At 37.0% G+C, this 16,209-nt stretch overlaps 1 protein-coding gene across 2 annotated transcripts in view; it reads left to right on the forward strand.

Annotated features, from left to right (window-relative positions):
- Positions 1 to 16,209, forward strand: part of SKIC3 (SKI3 subunit of superkiller complex) — a 45,928-nt gene that overhangs the window by 27,816 nt on the left and 1,903 nt on the right. For both annotated transcript variants that reach the window (XM_063422832.1, XM_063422833.1), the window contains exons 29-40: positions 858 to 982; positions 2,646 to 2,769; positions 4,202 to 4,420; positions 5,188 to 5,260; positions 5,965 to 6,018; positions 6,125 to 6,236; positions 7,550 to 7,678; positions 8,282 to 8,403; positions 10,173 to 10,331; positions 12,640 to 12,792; positions 14,545 to 14,675; positions 15,981 to 16,104. In XM_063422832.1, the coding sequence (XP_063278902.1) occupies positions 858 to 982; positions 2,646 to 2,769; positions 4,202 to 4,420; positions 5,188 to 5,260; positions 5,965 to 6,018; positions 6,125 to 6,236; positions 7,550 to 7,678; positions 8,282 to 8,403; positions 10,173 to 10,331; positions 12,640 to 12,792; positions 14,545 to 14,675; positions 15,981 to 16,104 (1,525 nt within the window). The remainder of the gene's footprint in view (positions 1 to 857; positions 983 to 2,645; positions 2,770 to 4,201; positions 4,421 to 5,187; positions 5,261 to 5,964; positions 6,019 to 6,124; positions 6,237 to 7,549; positions 7,679 to 8,281; positions 8,404 to 10,172; positions 10,332 to 12,639; positions 12,793 to 14,544; positions 14,676 to 15,980; positions 16,105 to 16,209) is intronic.

Raw genomic sequence — 16,209 nt, forward strand, 5'->3', positions numbered from 1 at the left:
GTGTTTCTCAGTGACCATCTCTGGGTCAGAAAAGGGTATAATCTGACAAACCCTTCTGCTGTAATCCTAGTCACAGTTCTAAATTCCCTTCATAATGCCTTTCTCGTTCTGAGCGTATGTGGGACAAGTATGTAGACCTTCAAATTTCTCTTTGATATGAGATAGCTCAAGGTCTACTAATTAAATATTTGTTAACTCTCTAGGGAAACCTTGTATACTCTTAAGTTTCTGTACATGGCACTGAAACTTCTAACTTGTGACAAAGTTCATTAACTTCAGGGAAGATATTAGCAGCAACTCTTCTGACTCCTGAAGTCTCACATCCAAGCTATATGTGTGTTATTTCATGTGTACAACGTACACAAGAGCAAGTATCTAGTAAGTGATAAGTAGTTCTAATAAAAACAATCCTCTATAATTCTTTCCATAGTGATCTTAGAACAAGAATGCTGTAATCTCTCTGTGTGTACATTTGTCTGTCTGTGTGCATGATCTGCCTTTTTTGCAAAAAAAAAGCTTGGTTTGCTTTTTTTCATGTTTCTCCTTTGCTATGTTTTGCCCCTTCACTGTGGTGACCATTAAGTCATTTGCCTTATATACAGTTTTCATGCAGATGTGGAGGATTTTTTCCTATCAATTGTTCTTCATGCAACACATAATTGGAAAGAGTAACTGCTGTAACTGAGAAAGCGTGGGGAATACTGCACATTCTTGTCCTAATATTCCTCTTTTCTAGGTGTCCGCTTAAAACTACTATGGAATAGAGGATCTCAAGGGTCTAGTCCTCAAGTACAGTTTGTCTGAATCCTAGCAGCTGTTCCTGCATCCTTCATACTAGTGACTTCTTTTTTTCACAGTGCTCTTGGGCTGTGTGATGAGGCCATTGAAGTTTACACATCAATACCCCTAACTGAGTTTGATGGCATTGTGGGGCTTGCGTTAGCATACTTCAAGAAAGGACTCTTAGAAGAAAGTATCAAAGGTAAAAGAGCATTATGGAACACTTCTCTTGAGATTAATCTTAACAAAATTTGTTTGTCTAGCCAACCTAGCTGACCTTCAGTATTTTGCTCTTTCTGTCTTAATGTGTAAGTATGAATGCCACAATCATTTTAATACCTTGAGTACCATGTGCAGTTTTGAGCACCACAGTTTAAAAAGACATTAAGCGTCAGAGAGCATCCAGAAGACAGCTGTGAAGATAGTGAAGGCTCTGGAGGGGAAGCCTTACAAGCAGCAGCTGAGGTAAATTGATTTGTTTGGCCTGGAGACCAGACTGAGCATTATCAATTATCGTCTTCATCCTTACAATGAAGGGAAAGGGCAAGTACTGATCTCTTCACTCTCACAACCATTAACAGGGCTCTAGTAAATGGCCTGAAGCTGAGTCAGGGGAGGTTGAGGTTGAATTTCAGGAAAAGATTTTTCACACAGAAGGTGACTGAGTACTGGAACAGGCTCCACACTGAAGTTATCATAGCACCAATGTTATCTTCAGTTTAAGAAGCTTTTGGACAATGGTCTCAGGCACACGGTGTGATTCTTCGAGTGTCCTCCACAGTTGTACTTGATGATGCTGATGGATCCCTTCCAACTCAGCCTGTTCTATAATTCTGTGAAAATCATTAGGCTATTAGTAGGGTGCTAGTATTGTTCAAATGTAGTAAGGAAAAATAAATTTCTTCAAGTGTTTGATTCTTGTCCATTAAGCTGATTTTCTCTGAGCCCTCCTTGTTCTCAAATAAAACTATTCTCCTGAAAGAATCAGTTGCGATCTAGAGAAGACTGGGAGGTGATGTCATCAATATAAATGTCTCAAAAGCAGGTGTCAAGAGGATGATGCTAACCACTTTACAGTGATGCCCATCAACAGGGCAAGGCATAATGGGCATCATCTAAAACACAAGAAGTTCCACCCCAACATGAGGAAGAACTTCTTTACATTGAGGATGTCTATGGAACAGGTTACACAGTGAGATTGTGGCATTTCTCCCCTCTGTAGACATTCAAAACCCACCTGCAAAGGTCCTGTGTTACCTTCTGTAGGCGGCCCTACCATGGCAGAGGGGTTGATCTCCAGAGGTCCTTTCCAACCCTAGTTATTCTGTGATTCTGTCTTAGGAGATTAGTGTGTTGTTCAAAGCACTTTAGTGGTAAATATAGTTGTACTGTCATGTTCTGCACTTCTGAGATGCACAGCTTCATAAAAAGATATATGCAATGATAAAAGTAGAAATGTAAATGGTCACAAAGGAACAGTCAGCTCAGATTTAAATGATTTTATATTTTATTTGGAATGAGTTCGCCCATCTGAACTACTGTTTCATAAATAAACTATTAGAGCAAAGTATTTATACCATGCTCTTGCAGGCTTTTTCTGAATATCCCAATGCTGCTTTTCATTTCTGTTTCTACTTGCTCTATGTTAAACAACTCCCAGACCCTAAACAGTAAATCTGGTGTTTCCAAACATAGTTATTTCCAAAATCCAACTTTTTTTTTGACTTCTGCTTATGATTTGAGATGGGAAAATACAGTGTACCTGAACCTGAAGTGTCTCTGTTCTAATATCATGCTATCCTAAAGGCTTTACAAAGGTTGTGTTTTTAGTTCTGCCTCAATTCTGAGTTTTGATTTTTTACCAGCCTATGAAAAAGCCTTGTCTGTTGCTGAGTCTGAAAAAGATAAAGCACATATCCTGACTGCCTTGGCAATAATAGAATATAAACTGAACAAAGTGGATGCTGCAAAGACACTGCTGTTTAAATGGTGAGTTGAGGGCATAATCAGAATGTGATATTTTATTGTACTGTTGAATCCTCAAATTCCCTTTTTGTGGGAACTCGGGTAGATTTTTTTTTTTGTGTGTTACAAAACATTACAGCATAAAAGTGGAAATGGATGCAGTGTACTTGAGATGTGATATATCTTTGTTTAATGATCTGTCTCTTTCACATTCTTAAAGCAGTATTGAGTGGAAGAGCTAAGCAGTTTGGATGTCCAGCAATCTTAAATAGTAGTTTTGAGAACTTTATCCTTTAAAATAATATTACTTTGTAGTTGTCTTAAGCACTAGGTGATATTTTTCTCTTTAGCTGTAAGAACTCTGAACAAGTTAATGAAAATAATTTCAGTTAAAATAGTCAAAAGTCTCTGAAGTGATCGTGTTCCCAGCAATGAAGACCGGACAATCCTGTAGCTTTCCCATGAAAAGAAACAGATCTCTATTAGTTGGGCAATTAAGTGGTGAATGCCTGATCTGCGGGGGCTGATATCCTGTGCATCATTATTAACCTCCTAGAAACTAAAGATTAAGAGCTACCATCTCATCTCTCAGGGGCAGCCCTGGTAGTGGCAGTGGCAGTGCAATGCCCATCTTACCCGCAGACTCCTGAAGTTACTAAAATAGTGGAGGGCCATTATCTAATACAGTCCCAATTAATTGATGATTAGTTGGCTAGGAAACTGATGTTTCCTACATCTTATAAATGACTGCAGACTTTTATTTTTGTCATAAACGTGAACAATGAGAGTTTCTAATGATGTTTTTTGTGTTTAAAAAAAAAGGTAGTGGATGACTTAGAAAATAAAATGTCACAGTGAATATGTCTAGATCTGAATTGGAAACATAGTGCTGCAAACACATGATGGATTTTACTAATAGGAGCAAAAGTGGTGCATTCTGGTCCAACAGACAGATGTCTCTCTTGACCAGCATTTGTGCTAGATGACTTAAAGTGCCCAAGTAGGACCTTGAACATGAGGCCACTTTTTTCATTTCTCATAACCAGCTTAGCACAGAGGTTTTTAAAAGTGAGTATGTCTGGATAGCTAGTATGATAGAACACCATTTCCTGCTTGTCAAAGGGTCCTTTTGCTGGCTGTTCAAGTCCAATTAACAGCTTTTATGTTTTTTCTTGCTAGGGACAGAAAAAAAAATTGAATCAGAAGCTTACATTCTTGTCTTTTTTTGAAGGCAAAAGTAATCATTTAGAGCATAATTAGGTGCCTCTAGCCACCTGGTCTTCAAGGATATAGATCTAGCCTGATCCAGGATCCCACAGTGAGAGTGGTAATTTTGTATAACTTTCATGATGCATAGGAGTAAGAGGACTCAGAAGTAACAAGAATTCTCATGTTAACAGTAAGTTTAGTTTATGCTCCAAAATAGTTGTCTCTTTCCCTCTCTCTGATTCAACAGCTCATTAAAGGAACCTAGTACAGAAAGCCTGAAGACTTTGTGCACACTGGGATTGGTAAAACAGGATGCAACACTTGCAACAGCAGCCCTAAAAGAATTACTGAAGCATGAAAAAGGAGACAATGGGATTTATGAGAGGTGTCTTATTGCATCTGCTGTTTATGCATTACAAGGTAGAAATGTGGCAATCCAGAGGGAAGTCTCCAAAGCAATACACAGGTATAGAGTTTGTCTTGCCTTAAATTGCCTTGTAAATGTGCTGCTTTGATTACATTGAAGAGTAAGCAAACCTGTTTACTTGAATCATTATTCTAAAAAAAGTTTTTGAAAAAAAATCTTTTTCAGAGGTGAAGTCCTCACCTAAGGTTATACCTTTAGCTGACAAGTTTGTTTTCTAATTCATGCAGTCAAATGTCAGAAGTTTCATAGCTTGTTCAGTGTTTTATAATTTTATTTGGCTGGCTTTTTTATTTTACTCTTCTGTGAAAGCATTTTTCATCCTGCGTAGCATAACCTTCAGCCTAGAAAATTCCCATGGGTTTGTATTTAATATTTAACAGCCTTTGAAGCTGTTTGTTCCATTAGCTAAGTGTCTGTTTAAATTTGATTTGATTAGCTTTAGCATTCTGAGCCTTTCAGGAAGACACACGTCATAGTCTCTCCTAGTGTTTTTGGAAACGTTTCATGCAATTTTTTTTTCCAACTACAGTTAAAATTCCTGGTTCTTCATACTATGAAGACAAGACTTGTAGCCCTAAAGTTTGGGTTTTTCCCATGAATATGCATCCTGTACATTTTATTTCTTTAGCTAGCAGTATAATTTCATTATTGTGTTTGTTTTTACCCATGTCTATCTTTTTCCTACGTTTGCATTGTTTTCTTAATAGAAAAAGGTCTATTTGTTATTTATAGCAAGTGGCTACGGAGTCCTGGAAGACCAGGTGCATATCTAAACCAGAAAGTCTAATACCCTTTACTTTCCCTAGTTACCCTGATAATCCTGCACTTTGGTCTCTTCTGTCTCGACTAGTTCCACTGTATGCATTAAAAAAGGCAAAAGTAAGTATAATAATACGTGTGTGCTGTTTACATTCCAAGTAGTCTGTTTTATTTCTTAACTGAAAAAACCCTACCCTTTGGTGTGTGGACTTTCCCCAGTTAATGTGAAAACTTAAGGCTTGTATACAGAGCAGTGCACAGCCACATACTGAATTTATATACCATTATTTGCATCTTCCATGAGGTAATGGTTCTTGAAATAATCTTAGAGGAAGGATCTGCTGGAATTATGCCAACAATAAAAGACTATACTATGTATAATTTCTTTTGTTTTGTTTTATAGGGATGTGTTTATGTAAATAAATATATATAAAGATTTACCTGTATTTAATTTAGTTAATGTAGTCATTTTCACTTTTCACATTAGTCAGAGTTTCCTTGCCACTTTTCTCATTATTATCTTTCTCCAAATAAATACTCCTTGTCTTAATTTATGCTAATTTTATAAACAGAAATAGAACCTGAAAATAAACCCTTTTCAGTACGGGGCTAAAATTGGAAAACAATCGTATGGATAAACTATAGTCTAGAATGTCTCTTGCTAATTTTTTATAAAAAGATTATGCTGTAAATAAGGACATTGCTTCAATGTGCAAATTTTTTACTTGTGAATAACAAAGATAAAAAGATTTTGGCATTATATTTTGCATAAGATTAATTAGCCATGTAAAGAAATCAAATGTTTGTTTTTTTTAATCTTGCAGGGAGGAGCTGTGGCAGGAAGTGTTGCACATACACTTGATGTAAACCATGGAAAGGTTTGCCTTTCTTAAAATGCAGATTTTGTAATTCCTTAAACAATTCTAAAATGAATTCTGTCGGAATCCTTACAGTGTTAAATAATTCTTATGTTCTGTTTTATAGGAAGCCCTTGTGAATATTGCAGTTAATCAGTTGGTAGCAGGATGTCACATGTTAGAAGATAAGAAAAACAATCCTCTGAAAAATATTCAGAAGGCCATCCATGTCTGTCCAGGTTACTCTTGTTCACAAACATAGCAGTGATTGTTTCTTTTTATCCATCAGAAGAAAAAATTACTGGATTAAAGTAAAATCTACTTTTGTTGGGTTGATTAGTTATTTATGGTTATCCATGTATCTTTTGGGGAAAATGCTTAGGGTGGAAATTGTCACTGTTGTTCCAAATTTAGTGGAATGGGAATTAAGCCAGACAATAAGAAAAATATCACTGGGTTTTAAAGCTTGTTCTAAACTATGAGCAATTTCATAATCTCTCAATGGGAAAAGACATAAGTATTATTTAGTATACTCAACAAAATTGAAAAACATACGTTCCCTCAGTATGCAATGCCAGACAGAAGAGAGTTATTCATCTACCTTGAGATTTTACATTAGAAAGGTTCTGTTAAAATGTGTGGATTATGAAGAGATACAGAGAACTATATGGTTGTCTTACTAAATGATCATCTTCCTTTAGCATATGAAGTGCAAGCGTGGTGGAGTTTTCAATTGGTAATTTGTACATGATAGTGAAATCCTAAGACATTGCTTCTTCTAGAGTAGTTTTGCTCTGACACATAAGGCTGGCTTGCAAGTTAAAAATTTCAATTATTTTCCTACAGGAAATATGAGTGTATGACTGCTATGTAAAAGCAGTCATACACTGCTTTTACATTTTACTTTGTTAGATCTTCAAGTTTTGTTTCATTTTGCTGGCAAAATTAATTATCTTAGGGGTGAAAATTTAAATAAATAAAATCTCTACCTGAGCTCTGTCCAGTTCAGGACAGAGATAGCTCTTAGAGTCGTAGGTGAAATTGATACAGGAATTAGCTGTCCATGGAAATAGGCACCTATTGCTGTAACTTTCATGCTAGTGGGCTTTTTTGATGTATTTTTCTGTGATTTGTGAGACTTCATACAGACTGAGCCTGTATGACTGAAAGCTGTGGATGGAATCCTGAGATTTTTCCCACCACTTTGTGTTTTGTTACAACTCTTCAGTGATAGCCAAAATTTATCTGTGTAGTCAAAAATAAACTGGCCGCTTCAGGTTAGCACACTGAACCTATCTGTGAAAAATACATTAGTTGGCTTTAGGAACAGCATCTTCCTTTTATAATCTGATGAATCTTGCTAGTTAGAAGCTAGTAGTTATCACCTTCCTTGGTTTGAGCTCAATTGCTTCTTTTACTGTTGGTATCTTATTTACAGTGTATGGTTCCATTGATAGGTATGCTTTTATGCTTTATCTGATAAAGACCATTTTAAGTGAACTACCAGCATATTTAGAATGGACATGAATTCCCTTTGACCATTCTTTCCTAGATAATCCTGCTGCTTGGGCAGTGTTAATGGCAGCCTGTCACGCTGAAAACACTGTTGTCTGTCTAAACAACACTGAACCAAAACGAACAGGTCTAGAGATGACACTTGTGTCTACAGTTTCAGCCAAAAGTAAGCTATAGAAGTTTCCTATTTTAAAAAAGCAAAATTATCTAAGCTTGCAATACTCTTCTGAACTTGGAATTAGGCTGAGGATTACTCAATAGTGGTTTGAGCTGTAATTGTTTTTACACAAAAAAACCCTTTAAATTCTAATATACAGCTGGGTTTAGATACTTAATGGCACTTTGCTTTCCCCTCCAAGGCTTCAAATGGTTTTCTAAAATAGTATTTCTGAACTCTCATGCCTACACCCGTGAAGGTTGTAGGTGTATTACACTGCAGCAGCAGTACGTACAAGAAAATGCTGAAGTAATTTTGAATTCTGTAACTCTTCCAATAGATGCTCAGTCTTGCTCAATATCCATAGTGTTTTGAAAACTGGAATTAAAATTCCATGTTTGGTTGATCTCAAACAATTCACTCAAATGGTGTATGCTTATTTCCCTTCATCCTTTTAATTTTGCCATCTTTCAATGCTCCTACTAATGAAGGGAGCCATGTCACATTAAAACTCATAAAGTTCTCCCTTACCCGATCTAGACACTGTGACCATGGTATGGTAGTACAGCATAAACACTAATCTTAGTTTAAGTGTGTTGTCTGTCTTTACAGCTGGAGAAAGTAACCTTCCACATAGTTATGTCCATACTCTTGAAGACTGGTGTCTGTGTCAAGCTATTACCAGTCTAGAGGAGACTGGTAAACTATCAGAAGCTGAAGCACTTTGTAACAAGGTATGATGGTGTCACACTGGCAGATTTTGGTAAATATAGAGGCCATTATTTTTGTGCATTTTACAGAAAGGTAATATTTGAATTAGCAACTGTCTGTTCCATCAAAGCCACAAAATACATTATTTCACAGAATCACAGAATATTCTTGAAAGGAAGCCACAAAGATCATCAAGTCCATCTCTTAAGTGAATGGCTTGTGTGGGGATCAAACCCTCAACACTGGCATTGTTAGCACCACGCTCCGACGAACTGCACTGGTTGTTGATGTATTCTTCCCCCCCCCAGTATACTGCAACACCGAAACCGTGTTAATAGTTGAAACAAGTAGTATCTGTCGTGATAAAGCTGAGGTCTGTTCTTCCTGCCTAGAATTAAGCAAAACATTACCAAAATTCAGAGCAAGAAGTCAGGGTACGAGACATACAGGGGACTTAGATTTCTTCTGGGTTGTGTTGGTACTTTGTTTCAGAGCTCCAAGTGGATGCTACAAGTTTAATTATTAAAAAGAAGGGTCCTGTGGCAACATAGCTAAGGAAGGGAGCTCTGCTGTTGGCAACATTCAAGGTGTTCATGAGCAGAAGGCTTGGCAAAAGATAAGCAAAGAAAGCACATATCCCTGAGTTTCGTTAAGGAAAATTATTAATCACATGCAAATGTGGTCCTTGTTATGGTATATTTCATTAAAGTGGATGGTTGTTAAAAAATCCCAGAACAACAACAACAAACAAACAAACAAAAAAACAGAGAAAAAGATGGATTGAACATGCTGGTTTTCAGGAATAAGTACTTTCTTACCTCTTTGTTTGCTTGGTGAGGTGTTTTCCTTTGCTGGCCAACATGTCTACTGACCTGCTTTATATTAATGATCAGAGATTTTGAGACATACAAGATCTGTGTGATATGGGGAAGATTTTGGTGGATTTTGCTTGTATTCTGTTGATTTTTGTATGATTAAATAGCCTGATGAGAGGACAGCCAATGTCTGTAATTAGTGAAGGAAAAAGGATAGCATTCCCTAATACCACAAACTCTCGGGGCAGTTTTGGACCCCAGAATTCTCAGAAAGCAGTATAACTGGGAGTGGTGGGTCAGACACTGCTGTCATGCAATTGTGCAGGATTCAGAGGCAACATACTTTGTTTAAAAATGTCTGAAAAGTACAAGTATTCTTTGTTAAAGCAAATCTGGTTTGAGTTATAATTCTTGGAAGTACTGTGATTTCAGCATGGAAAATAAGATGCAGTGAGGTTTGCAGAAGCTTCACATGCTTCACCTGAGCAGAATAAAGCTACAGCTGATTTTCTGTCTTTGCTTTTTTTGTGTTTGTTCAAAGAAATATTCTCCTGATATCTGCTGTTACTGAAAAGGAAATGTTTTGTAAAGTGCTCCTGTTTCAGTGAAATACAGTGCCTTATCTGGGAGAACTGAAGTTACTTGAAGCATAATCAAGGTCCCTTCTAGCCCCAAGACAGGTTTTCGCCTCTATTAATAGGCCCAAAACTTGTAATAATTGTCAAATCAAGTGAGAACTGTCTTTCAGAAACATATAAGAGTAGGAAATGTACAAAATTGAGCTTAGACTTTGAATGTGTTTTGAGGACAGAAAAAAAAGTTACCTGTTTTTATTGGTCTCCTTTGTGCAGAGGAGGAAAAAAATGCTGTTTCAAGCATCCTGAGAATGCTTTCAGTGTTGTTGTTTATAAAGAACAAGATGGAAAATCTAAATATCCTTGATACTGGGGAATGATAATCCTGACTTTTGGTTTTAGGGCTTAAAAAGCTGCCCTGAGCACCCAGCTCTGTTTTTGCTTTTGAGACAAGTTCAGTGTAAGCAGCTGCTGCAGTCTCATAAAGAACTTCCAGACAACATCCTGGAGGAACTTCGCAAAACAGTCATGTCCAGTTCATCCTCAGCTGCAGCCTGGCAAGTAAGTATGAATCTTTTCCCTGACTGGTGTTCCACTCTCACATCTCTAAGAGGATGAACTTTTGTTTTACTGCTTGATTTTACTTATCTGCTGACAGTCAGTGACCAAAAAACAGCCTAAATTCTATTTGTTCCAAAGTTGAAACATCATGTTAACTTTTATAAAAATTGAAATATTAAGGGCTGCTAGTAAGACCAAGCAGATGTGGAGACAGTAGAGTTAAAAGCTTGAGATAAATGCTGGGAATCCCTGTCTTTAGGGATCTGTGATGTGATGTGTAAACAGAAGCCAATGGAACACTTCATAACCCGTGAGAATATATGGAAGTAAAGGGTCTCCTAACACAATTTTTTTTTGAATCTGAAAACCTGAATAAGTCTCTTTCTCCATAATTTCTTGACTTCAGGTGTCACTGTTCTTTTGAGTAAGTTGATTGTGCAGAGAATCACTCCCAGTAGCATTGTTCACTAGTTCCCTTCCATGGCATGATGAGTGATCATTTTTAGTTGAGACGGAAGTGCTAAACCTCTCTTCATATGCTGTTTCTGTGAGTCAATCTGAGAAGTCTCACACATGCCAAGAGGTCCTTTTGGTGATGCAGCACCAACTATGTTTATTTTGTAACAGCTGCTTTTTAGTTTACCAATTATCTGTCTTTACCAATGTAAGTATCACATTGTTTAGAAAAATTACGTGAACTTTTAGAGTGCTCTGTGTTGCTGAAGGATTTATGATACTCCTCTGCCTATTGATAAAATCAAACCCTGCTTGTCGTAAGATTCAGTGAAGGTGATTTCACTCTTAGAAGATCAGTGCAAGGCTGGTGTACGAATCATGATCTCACTTCTTAGAAGCCTGAAGATCCTCTGCTCTTCAGAAACACCAGGAGCATTATTTCTGGGCAAGATGCGTTTTTGATGCATTTTTTTGTGATTTGCGAGACTTCATCTTTCTGAATATAGAATTCATTCAGGTTGGATTTGCAAAATACAAGAACTGATTGTATCCTCTATTTTAATAACATTTTTTAAATTTAATTAAGGTTTGTATACATTCTTTAAGCATCCCTTGCATAGCCAAGTGATCTTGCTTACACAGGGAGAATAAGTAAAATAAGTGCATGTGATGTGGGGAGTGGGAGGGGATGATTTGTTTTGGTCTTCTTAAACCAGGCCACAGATAAGATACCTGTGAGGAAGATGTTTTTTAGTCTTCAATTAAAGGAAGTGTTTCTCAGGGCTTAGATAGAATTCTGAAAAACTTGGCTGCTACATATGCTTCTAGTGGATAAATTTATGCTTTTATGTTTTCTGTCTCTAGACTTCATATGAGTTTGATTTATCCATTGTGATGTCTTACAGTTGTACTGCACTAGAGGAGCCATTAACTTTTCTTTCTGGTTAAGTTTTTGGCTTTTGTCTAAATGTTTACGTGGGATTTAAGAGTGTTGCTGAACTGCTGTTCTGATGGCTGTTCTCCTTTTTGTGCTGTGACTTATCAGGAAAATAGAGAAAAGCAGATCTGGCAAAGCTGCCTTTGTGTGAGGATTCTCTTCTTTACTTCTTGAGTGCTAGACATCTTCACCTGCAAAGACCTGAGGGAGGCTTTTTTCCTGCACATGATCGAGTTTTACTGTAAAAGGCAGGCCTGCAGCTTGATGTCAGGAATTCACAATCTCACTAGTGCTAATTAGTACTTTCCAGTGTGTTTTTCTTTGTAATTGGAAGTAACTTCTATACACCAGAAAGGATTAATAATTTTTTGCACCCTCTAACACCAGGCAGTCTTTAGCTAGGAAAAGTCTAGAGGCCTTTGCTCAAAAGCAAGGGAATTGCTTTGTTTACTTGGTGATCCAGCAAAGAATATTTCTAAATATGGCTTACACATCTTCATGCATATCATGTACTTGTCAAGGATTTGCAAATATGGCTGCATCTGCTTCAAAAAAAAGTGTGATGTCTACAGAATTAAAGATACAGAAGCTAGAATCCTTTTCCTTCTCTTCATGAGGAAATCCAGGACATCTTGTGCTGGCAGAACAAGCAGCAGCTGAGAAAATCTGTCAAAAAAAGCTCATGAGTGGGCTAGGGAACTCTCAAAATAAGTTACTGTAGTGAGGTGTACTGCCAGCTCTGCAGCAGACTAATTTTTCTGCAGGGCAATGCACAGTATGTTGTTGGAATGAGGGTTGGATGTAAGGTTTTAGCTAATAGTATGCCGTGGTACTCTCATAAAATTGGACTAAATGATATTACCTAAGTGTGTTTTGGTAGCTCCATAACTGATTTTGTTGGATGTTTATTTACAGTGGCTGGCGAAAATATATCAGTCTCAGAGAATGATGACTGGAGCAGAGATGTGTTACAGAAAGAGTCTGCAGTTGGCATCACAGCAGAGCAGCTGGAACGGGAAGTTATCCAGTCTGCTCAGGCTAGCTATGCTCGCACTGGAAATCTGCATGGTAGGATAACCAATATAACATTGCTGCATGATTTATCAGAAGTTTGTGGGCTACAAGGCTTCTGTAATCATTAAATGAAGCCCTTGTGGAAATTACTTTACATTTTATGAATGACAGCTAGATAATAAAATGAGACTTCAAGGACAGTTCAATACACTTAGAATATGTCTTTGTAAGAGAGGTTGCAGTGTAATATTCACATAGAACCACTTTGTGCCTAAGAGGTTCACTTGCTCAGTAAGGCTTGTCTATAACAGTTTTAGTCTGATCATCCAAATTGATGTGCCCTTCAAATGTCTGTCCTCTTGTTCAGACAACTGCCTCAACAGATGTTTTATCTTCACTGGTGCCTGGAGAGGTCAGTCAGTCATATTTAAGTATTTTTATGCTGTATGGTCATTTCCAAATATGATGTCTTGCACTGAAATCTAAGAATAATCTAAGGGAATTAGATCTTGTGGAAAAAAGAAAATTACTCTATTTCTTGCACTGGGAGACAAGGTGAACATACCTCAGGGTCTTGGCAAGTGTTTATCCTCGTCAAGCAGTGTCACTCTAGAAACTTGAGGTGCACTATCAGAATTTAAAGTCTACTGTAAAATATTGATACTGCTGTGATCTTGGCTAATGCTTTTTCACATTTTAATGAATGACCCAGCTGTAATCCAAATTAGGCAAAGCAAGCCCATATATCCTGAGATCTTGTCTAAGAAAAGACAGTCAGATTTATTGAAGATAAAGCTGCAAAACGGTTCTCCTTTTTGGAGAAGAGAATTGTCCTCAGTTTTTCTCACAAGCCCAAAGGCAGAGTTTGTCAACTGGCAGTATTTTTCCTGCCATTATTGTGTCAGTTTTTAGTGGTCTGCTTTGTTTCTTATTGCTCCTAAATGCTTTCAGAGGTCTCAAGGTAACTTCTAACTTGATTAATACTATTTTTTCAACAGCTGGCCTGAATTGCCTGAGAATAAACAAGACTTTGTTTAAAAATGTGATTAGTATAAATTTGATTGTCTCATCTCAACTTTTTAAGTGAGCAGAGAAGCTGATAAGTGGAATTTTTTTTGGCATTTCTGCACTGGTTTAATGAAATGTATAAAAGTTGGTGAAAAACTTGCTCAGTACGAGAAAACTCTGTATTTGAAAATTGCTTGTCTCCCAATTATCTTCCAAGTAAAAATTTGGTCACCCTTTCAAGTACAGTATTTTGAATGCTGTCCAGACACAAAGGGGATAATAAGGTTTTTAAAGCAAGTTTTTGTTTCTTTGCTTTGCTGATATTTTTAAGATACATTGTATCATAGCTCAGTAGTTGCTCTGTTAGGTGATTACAATCTAGGAATTGTTTTTGACTCCTGGTAAAAAAATATGTCACTTCTGGGGATAAATTCTACATTCTGGAATAGTTTTGTATGTATGAAGATTTACAAGGGTTTCTGAAGCACTGCTAAATTTGTATGAGAAGACAAAAAGACTGCATAAATTAACAGGAGGAATGCTGGCAAGGCTGATCCTAAATAAGTTAACATGCTTTTTCTAGGCACTTCTAACCACTGTTAGTCTGGAGTTTTTTTGAAATAGGTGTCCTTCTAACCTGCCAAATACTTCTCAGAACAGCTTGAATTAAACCTGTTTTCTAGAGAGATACAAATATACTACAGTAAAGTCCTTTTTCCCCGTTTTTTCTTCTCTCTTTTTTTTAATTTCCTTTATTATTATTTTATTTCTTTCTTTTATTTTCAACTTTTCTAATAGGCTAATGTCTCAGATGAACACTGGCCATCCTTGGTTCAGGAGGCAACAACTGAAGCTTTGAAACTTTCTCCTTGCCCCTTGGCAGCTCTGCTTCAAGCCCTGCTACAGTATAATCGCAAAATGGGAGCAAGGTATGTGTGATCTGTTAAGTTTTCAGTGGAGTACAGTGTCTAAAAATAGAAGTGGTCATTATCTGCAGATCTAACTTCACCAACTGAAACTTGAAAGTGGAAATTAATTCTTGAAATAGTGTGGCAATTAATAGGGAGAGGGAGAAGGGATTAGTAATGTGGGGAGCAGCCAAATCTTACATTATTTGTAAAAAAACCAAAACAACAACACAAAACAAACAAACAAAAAAACACCAGAAAAAAACAGCTGTAAGACAACTTTTATTTTAAAAGCATGCTATCTAAATAAATTCATCAGGGAGACTACACGTTCTGAAAAATCTTCTAAAATAGCACAGTGGAAACAGATATCACTTCCCTGACTACTGCTGGGATTAATTTTGATCCTAAATTGGACTCACAGTGGAAGTTCATGCTCATTCCTGAGCAGCCTAGTGCACACTGTGGGTTTTTGAGGAAGGAAGTAGAGGTTCTTGGAATCTTCCAAGATTCCAGTCATTTAGGGAAGGGGTTCTTGGAATCTTCCTGTGTTGTGTATTTGGTTGTTATGTCCATTTTGTCTTTTATAGTATTTTTGCTTAAGCTATGGAAAATTGGAGGGGTTTGTATGGTTTTGTTCAATAATTCACCTGTTTTGTAGATTATTCCAACAAACTGGCTTACTTTTTTTGTTGGCTCTTCAGATGACAGCTTAATGTGATTGTGGTGGTCTTGCTTACAATAAAATCAAGATAAAAATTAAAACCAGTCTTATTACAATTCCAGATACCATCTTAAGTGAACAGTGTATCACAAGATCTAATTGATCTACCTAGGTGTTTCAAAATCCTGAAACAAGAAATTAATATTAAATACAAATAGCAAACAAAAGCATGTAACTTCTCAACAGCCTGTTAAATCACAGTGTACTGGAATGTCACATTGTTTATAAGGACAGAATTCTTAGAACAAGATCCAAAGTTGATGGAGCTTTTGGACTAGTGAATGAATATGACATCCCTACGTGTAGTTGCCAGTTTTTACCAAATTTCTAAGGGCACTATGAATTTGAAAATCCCTTTAGGAGATAGTGTATGGTGTGTTGGTGTTGGAAGGTAGTATCAACCAAACAGAATTTTATACTTTGTGTAGTACTCTATTCAAAATACCTTCTTTTCTGCAATTTCACATCTTGTCTCTGTTTGCAGAAACTGCAATAAGGGCTTTCCCGTATATTACTTCTAGCCATTGTTGCTTGCCTTCTTACATTACATGGGGCCTGTTCAATTGAATTTGATTTGGATTATGTTTTGATTATGTTTCCAGGGAGACTCGGCGAATGTTGGAGAGACTCGTTTATCAACCAGCAAATCCAGAAACCATAGTGTCGGTGGCACGCTGGTACCTTCTGCAACACCTGTATGCCAAAGATGATCATGAATTAATAGATGTAAGACAGTCCACCTTACAGCGAACTTCTGTCTTTTTACATTTGATATTATACTTGCAACTGGGAAGTGGGGTAGAAGGAGGCTAGGATGATATTGGCAGACCT

Source organism: Prinia subflava, chromosome Z, assembly GCF_021018805.1.
Source record: "Prinia subflava isolate CZ2003 ecotype Zambia chromosome Z, Cam_Psub_1.2, whole genome shotgun sequence".
Taxonomy (NCBI): domain Eukaryota; kingdom Metazoa; phylum Chordata; class Aves; order Passeriformes; family Cisticolidae; genus Prinia; species Prinia subflava.